The sequence below is a fragment of the Carica papaya genome, chromosome 2 (assembly GCF_054855325.1).
Source record: "Carica papaya isolate Zhongbai chromosome 2, ASM5485532v1, whole genome shotgun sequence".
Taxonomy (NCBI): Eukaryota; Viridiplantae; Streptophyta; class Magnoliopsida; order Brassicales; family Caricaceae; genus Carica; species Carica papaya.
In genome coordinates, this window is record NC_142310.1 from 19,252,946 (window position 1) to 19,260,752 (window position 7,807).

The window sequence follows — 7,807 nt, forward strand, 5'->3', positions numbered from 1 at the left end:
GCTGGCATGTGGCTGATTATAGTTGGAGAAAAATTCTAGAGTTTTCAGAGTTTTAATTCATCTTTTCTGATTCTTTCTTGTAAAATTTTGGTTTCTGGCATCCATTTGGGCTAAGGGAAACAGATTCTTTTGAGGATGTTTCTTTATCAGCGTTTCACAGAGATTGACTTGCTATTCTTTCTAATGATTATCTAGCTTTTATCTTCTTTTCTTATTCGTTTGAAGGATACCTAAACCTCCTTATACCTAGTTCTTTCCTTGTAATAATATTTCTTCTTTTCTACTAAAAATGAAAATCATGATAAGAAAAAATTAGAGGAACTAGACCTACCAACTTCAAAACCTGCCTTGGCTTCCTTAATCCCCTTGGTGCTCTTTTAATGTTAATATCCTTTTTTTTCCTCTCGAAAAAAAACTCTGTTCTATTGGTTGTTTAAATCAGCACTGTTAAATTTTTGACTAAATACATGGAAAAACTATCTTCCCTGAATATAACTTTGTGTTTTCAAGGATAATTTTGTTGACATGCCTGATTAAAAGATAAAGCAAATTGGTAGTTCAGAGGTTCAAAGACCGAATAAGCTGAGAGTTACAGAAGCATTAATACCTTGAAGAAAAAAAGAAAAGGGAATATTCTCTATTCAGATATTTGTGGCATAAGAATACTGGCTTCTCTTTTGGATTATGTCCTGAAAAGGGAAAAGAAGACTGGAATTCCCCCAGGCATTTTCTGATCCTAAATAATGGTAAAATCATACAAAGATTAGATTGTAACTGGAATTGGTTGGTCTGTTCACTAGCTGAAACTAGTGTTAGTTGATTTGTTGGCATAATGGACACTGTTTTATAGATGTTAAAAGAGCTTTTTTATACTGGTAGGTGGCAATACAGACATGATGCTCTTGGTTAATAGCTCTGTTGATTAAGTAGTGAGTTGGTTTGAAGCGTAGATGTTTTTTGTTCGTCCTTTTTTTTTTCCCACAGGTGGAATTGGGTTTATTTATGTCTTTAGCCCATGATTTTGTGTGATATTTTTTTATTTTACTTCATTTACTGTTTCACTATCTGCAGGCTGCGATTTTGAATTCCCAGACTCTTGAAGAGGTTGCAAGACTTGAAAAGGTATGTAGCATTTGCCTGATTAAATGACTTTTCCCCCTTGATGTTTGTATATAATGTTAATTTGTATCTTTTAATGTATGAACAGGCGCTGAAGACTGGGCAGCTTCCTGCAGATTTGAAGATTCCTGATTATGATACTGGGGCCAAAGATGTCCCAGAAGAAGATGAAAAGATGATAGATAGTGATCAAGATAAGGCTGATAGAGAACAGAAAAATGTGGAAGAACAGAAGGATGAATCTGGACCAATGGAACAGGTTACAAATTATTCTAACAGAATTGCTTCTACTTTTAAGATTCTAGTATTCTCTTTGAGGTTGTTTGGCTTATCTTAAAATCCTTATAAACTATAGATTTTTAAGCTCTTCAATAATGTCTAAGCCGATATAGATCTTTTTTCACAAATGTGCTGTTGAAGTGTTAAGGTAATATGAACTTATAAGCTGTATTAGATTATTTAGTCAAAATATAGCTTTTTCATAAAAAATATTGCCTATAAGTTGTTGATTCTGGGAATATGGCAATATATATTTATATATTTATATTCTTGAAAAGAGGAATAGGCCCTATTTTTGAAATTGTTAATGGTTGTTTTAGAATTTTGCTTGGTCAACACCAGCATTGTTCGGTATAAGCTCTATAAAATAAAAGTTACTTCTGAACAATGTTGTACAAATGCTGGTACAAAAGTTTATAAACTGTTCAATCTATAAATTTTTTATCAAAAACTTAGGAAAACTTGAAATGCTGCTATGGAGCTTATATAAGTTGAGCCGAACACCCTCATATTCTTTAATATTTTTTTGAAATAAAAAGTATAGAGTATGTCATGACTTAACAATACTGACCCGAAAATATGTATCCATTTATTTTTTAATCTATTTAAGCTACTCTGAGCACTATAAAAAATTCTTCTATTCTTCTCTTTCCAATTGATCCAGAAAACAGTTAATGAGATAATGTTTGTAATATTTCTTTTTACAAATAAACCCTCCCAAGTCCATATCTCCTCCCTAACCGAACCCGCAATAACCCACTCAATCCCAAGAAGACCATAAATCATGTATCATGAGCTATAAGTTGTAGAACACCACAATAAGAGATGATTACAAGAAGACCATAGATCACCCTCATATTCTTTAATATTATTTTGTGCTACCTTCCTCAGGTTCACTGTCTAACACAGACAAAAGACATGCATGTATGCAGTTAGACACATGGAAATAAATGCATATTCTTGAGTAGGTGAATCTACTTCCATTGTGTTATTATATATATATATATATTTTGAAATAAAAGTATAAGAAGTATATTGATATGTTGGCGCCTACATGTACAAAAGATTTACAAGTTAATAAGTATGTCTACAATTGAACTAAAATCATCGAAGTTATCAAGGTTATGTTCTAGAACAATGGAATCAAAATAGGGAAATCATCTATTCTTGGTATTGACAAACTTATCTTCTTTACATTCAAAAGTCCTATTGTTTCTTTCTTTCTAAATGACTCAGAAGATGATAAGTGGGATAAGTCTGAAATATTTGTTTTTCTTACACAGTTCTTCCCAAGCCATTAATTTGCTTCTAACGGAACCAGTCATAGCCCTACAGATACCCAAGAGCCCGTAGACCAGGATCGAAAGATTGTAAGTGATAGGTGAAAAAAAAAAATTGTTGGAGGAATCTGCGTTGTTTTTGCATAGGAACCATATGTTAGTCAATATTAACACTTTCTTCATGAGTTGTCAATAGTCAAAATACGTTCTTTTGTAACTTCCCAGGCGAAGAAAGAAATTCTAGGAGCATTAGTCTTCCATATTATCTCTGCAGGGAAATCCATTCTCTCCGATCTTCTGTGACTATCCAGATAGTTATAGAAAGGTTTAACGAAGAAGATGTCATTTTTTTCAAGGACCAAAATAAGTTATCATCCTTGTTGCTGAGACGAATGGTGGCCGAAAGCTGTAACAGGTCCTCATATTCATCTACTTCCCAGTCTTGCAAATTCTTGTTAACCACAACATTCCAATTCCTGCCATTATCATCACCAAAAGCCTTCTCAATGAGCATGTTCTTGTCCTTGGAAATAGCAAATACTAGGGGGGAAACAAGTATGAAAATTGACTGTACCGCACCAAATATCTATCCAGAAGCACACCTTATTGCCTTTATCCTCTTCCCATTTTGAGCATTCAAAGACTGATTTGCTGGTTTGCATAATGCGATTCCAAAGACTCATGCCATGTGTGCTGCACTCCAAGGTGGATTAATTGTGTTTTCATTCGCAGCTCATTTGTAATCAATGACTTTTTCCAGACTCTTTTTTTCATTTCAGTTTCTCCAAATCCATTTTCCATGGAGTGCTCTGTTTAAAGCGACCTGCTTTAGTTGGACACTTCACCTCATCCCATTTAACTAGATGAACTCCTCTTGCCGTCTTCATCACCTTAGAGGATTTTACATTGAATCATTTCTAATTTTTTTGCCACTCTAGCTGAGATGATAAGTACAGATAAGAAATATGTCGGGAGGTTAGATAAGGTACTTTTAATGAGTATTAATCTACTTGCTTTTCAAAGAAATTTCCTCTTCCAACCTGTTAGTCTTCTTTCAAACAGATTAATAACTGGGTCCCAGCTTTTTCCATCTTTGTATCTTGTGCCAAGGGGAATGCCAAGATATTTAATAGCTAGCTGCGTGCTTTTACAACCCAACACCTGGGCAAGAGAAGTTCCTGCACTGTCAACCCCAATCCCAACAAGTTCATATTTGATCATGTTGATTTTGAGACCCAAAACAGCCTGGAAACAGAGAAGGATACATCTCAAATTAAGAAGCATGCTGGCATCGGAAGTGATATATATAGTAGCATTAGAAATCTATTATTGTTCAAACAGAGAAGTTCCATTGTGTCATATTTAAGTGATATATAATCTATTATTGTTCCTTTAGGACCTGAATATATAGTGGCATTAGAAAATTGGGGATGATTGGAAAAATCATAGAAATTGAGAAATCTATAGTTATTCAAAAGCTGAAAGGGAGCAACAGTTGGCATATCATGGTGAAATGTATCTACTTGACTGTTAGGAATTCCAATTTAGATGACTTTATGATATCAGGAACTATTAAGAAAGAAAATCAATGTGTTGATAGTTTTCTAGTTATAAATGAAATATCGTGATTTTATTTATTATGAAATTAAGTAGAATTAGATTTTAGGGAATTTTAGGGTCAGGAAATTGTGGTTTAGTTCTTTTCGGAGAATGTTGGTATAAAGGCCTGTATGGTTGTTTTGGAATAAAAGTTGGATCTTTTCTGTTTTATTTCTCCTTTTGACCTCTTGGACAACAACTGTATTCTACTTGAGTTAATTCCACATGTTTCTCCCTCTTCTTAAACCCTTTTTTTTCTCTCCCACTTCCTTCTTTTTCTCCCTTCAACCCTTCTTATAGACATCAACTGATGATGGAGCCATCTTGATTCATCACAACTCATGTATAAAAAAAAAAGATTCAATAGAAGAAAAGAAAAATCAACCATCTACTGCCAGCCTAATTGAAAACAGAAGCTGCTGATCTATCCTTTGCCAGTACTTTAGACCTCAAGCACATAAAAAGTCCAATAATTGACTGCCAGCACAATTGGAGGCAGAAGCTGCTAATCTACTCTTTGCCCTTAGCCAGTAAACTTTAAACCACAAGCACATGCTTTCTATATGCAGTGTAAAAAGATTCAAGGTTCATAGTTGGGACGGTAATGGGTGCTTTTGCTGGTTAAGTGAAGTGAACTAACTGACTAGAAGTGGGATTGGATGAAAAAGTTAATAATCTTTGTGGTAAACTGATTTAATAAAAGTGAGTTTGGGATTAAAGAAATGTTATGATATCTTTCTGAGTTGGGTTTCGTTCATGTGCAGTGGTACACCCAACTACTATATAGTTTCATTTATTTTTGGGCAAATTAGTAAATTAGCCTTGAAACTTGGTATTTCTTACAATTTTGTTCCTAATTTTTTTGTTATAATTTGATATCTGAAAATCTGTTTTTTTTTTTATTTCGAATGTTTAACTTCTTCCTATCTTAAACAAAAAAAAAATTGATAAATCATGTTTGAATGTTTTAAAAAATAGTTCAAAAGAATAATTTTGATTAATTAATTAAATTAGTAATAATATTAGATCTATTTTAATTATTATTAATTTACTAATTTAATTTGTTAGTTAAAATTATGTTTTTAAGTTTTTATTTTAAAGCATCAAGATATGACTTAAATCATTTTGATTTTTGCTGTCAGGAAATAGAAGGAAACTGAATGTTTGAAACATATAAAAAATGTTAAAAACCAAATTGTAATTAAAAGAAAAAACATTAGGAATCATTTTGTAATGAATGTCAAATTTTAGGTATTAATTTGGTAATTGTCATTTTTCAACTAACAGTAACTTTTCCCTTTTTTCCCCCTTTCAGGACTAGAAGAGGCATTATGCAATCCACTGGGGATTCCATGTTTACAGTTCTCAAGAAATTGTACTTTCATTTTTTGCTGGTTGGTGGTCTATTTACCAATGGGGACTTTGGGATGCTTTGGCTAGTTTTTTTAACTTCAATCCCCGAATCTGTGCCCTTTTGACTTGAGTAGATTCGAAATCACCATTGTGAAAGGAAAATCTGTCAACCAGAATGCACATGCATGTAGGACTGTTGTTTGCGGATCATCTCTTTCGCTTTTACCGTGCATGCCTAAATTTTTTGCCGGGATGTAAAAAGGTTTACTTCATCTGCTATTGTAAGACTTCAGCGAACTACAGTTGTAAGTGGATGGTACTGTAAGCCTATATAGGGTATGTTTGCAGTTTAGATATTTTTATATCCCTACAAAATGCTGATTGATGCCATGATCCAGATTTGCATTGTTTCTGATTGTGGATTGCAGAAGAATATGGTCCCGTATGGAAATCATATCAAGCTTTGTAGTTTGCTAAATATGGCATTGTTATGTGGGTTCTGTTATCACCTTTTATGTAATTGGTTTAGTAGAGACATTCTCAAAAAATTGGTTTAGTAGGGACATTGTCTCGGGCGAGCAAAATAATCTAGCCAATCGGAAAACTGTTTTGAGTTTATTAACATCTGAGTTTGCAAACAGTATTTATTTGAAAATTAAATAACCTTCTTAGTGAGTGCTTTATCTGATTTGATTTGTCAAATATTCACATTTTTTCAAGAAGAAACTTGTTAAATATTTTATTTCAGGTTGATATAATAATTTAACATTAGCGTCAAGATTCTGGTATCAAATATAATAATTTTAAATTTGTGTATATTTTATTTTAAGTCAAAACTTCAAGTTAAGTTTTATAATAATTTGATGAAGATTTTTTATTTTGATATATCTGCAGTTATTTCAATATATATTATTCTTATTTTTAATTTTAATTATAAATTTGGCTTATTTAACATATCTGTAAAGTTTTTGTAATATCTTTTCTTAAAATAATAATATTATTGAAATAAAGTTTATATGTATATATATAAGTAATATAAATTATAAGATAACAGTGAGTTTCGAGAATTACACCGAAATTTACAAAAACTCAGTATAGTGATTTGGTATCAACAAATCATTTAACTCAGATCCTGGAACAATTATCTGGTAGTTGGGAACAAGGCAAGTAGTAATGGCTCCAGACTTTTTTTTAAGCTTGTAGATGTTTATAAAATAGCATAAATATGTTATTAAAAAACATAAATTTGAATTGTGGCTCCATAATTTACTTGTCATGACCTAATTTTGTTGCTTCACAAAAAAATATTTATAATATTAATAATAATACTGGTAATAAAAATGTTATGAGATGATAAAAAAAAATTCAAGCAAAAAGGTTAGACCTGTCTATAATTGATTTTATTATTATTTCTTAATTTTTTTAAATTTTATTTTCTTTTATTATTGTTAAAAAAAGAAAATTGAAAAAAATATAAAGTGAAAAGGGAAACAAAAATAAAAAATAAAAAATAAAAAACAAAAATAAAAGAGAAAATATGAGAAAGAAAGCCACAACGGAATATGGAGTGAGTTTTGTTTAAAATCCAAATCAAAATGAATAGTCTTTAGCCCAAAAAAGAAAACCCAACACCCAAAAGTACCAAAGCCCAATTTTAAGACCCAGTTAGGCTCAAATGATGACCCAAGCCAACCTCCAACACTATTTTGGTTTATTTTTCATCTACTCGGCTTTGTTTGGAATTGAAGGGGAAGAAAACATGAAAACAACTAGAATTGTCATGTGGGATTTCTTCCTTTTTTTTTTTCTCTGTGTGTAAAAAAAATTGAAGGTAGCTAAAATTTAGAAAGAGGCATTTGGCTTAAAAAAGGAAAACATGAAGAAGCAGAAAATGAGGGAACATTCCTTGTAATGAAGCAGAGGAAGAAAAAATTAAAGATAAAGGGACCCTTTGTAATAATTTGGCAAAAGCTTGGAATGAAAAGGGAGAGAGACTCGAGGAATAAGAGAATAAAGTTAAAATGGCAAAAGAAGAAGTGTGTATTAGGATCAAGGAAAACAAAGAAAGGGAGATGAAAGTTGAAAAAAGAAAGAGCAACTGATATAATGTACAAAGGGTTTTCATGTTTCAGTGATGGAGCTCTACTCGAGGGAAGCAGATACGCTGAGGCCAATGC

At 32.0% G+C, this 7,807-nt stretch overlaps 1 protein-coding gene across 1 annotated transcript in view; it reads left to right on the forward strand.

Annotated features, from left to right (window-relative positions):
- The window catches only part of U2A' (U2 small nuclear ribonucleoprotein A), a 30,143-nt gene extending 24,351 nt beyond the window's left edge, over positions 1-5,792 (forward strand). Inside the window, exons 6-8 of the mRNA XM_088213552.1 lie at positions 1,072-1,122; positions 1,208-1,378; positions 5,593-5,792. Coding sequence (XP_088069678.1) covers positions 1,072-1,122; positions 1,208-1,378; positions 5,593-5,598 — 228 coding nt within the window. The 3' untranslated portion in view covers positions 5,599-5,792. The remainder of the gene's footprint in view (positions 1-1,071; positions 1,123-1,207; positions 1,379-5,592) is intronic.
- The last annotated feature ends 2,015 nt before the right edge of the window (positions 5,793-7,807 follow it).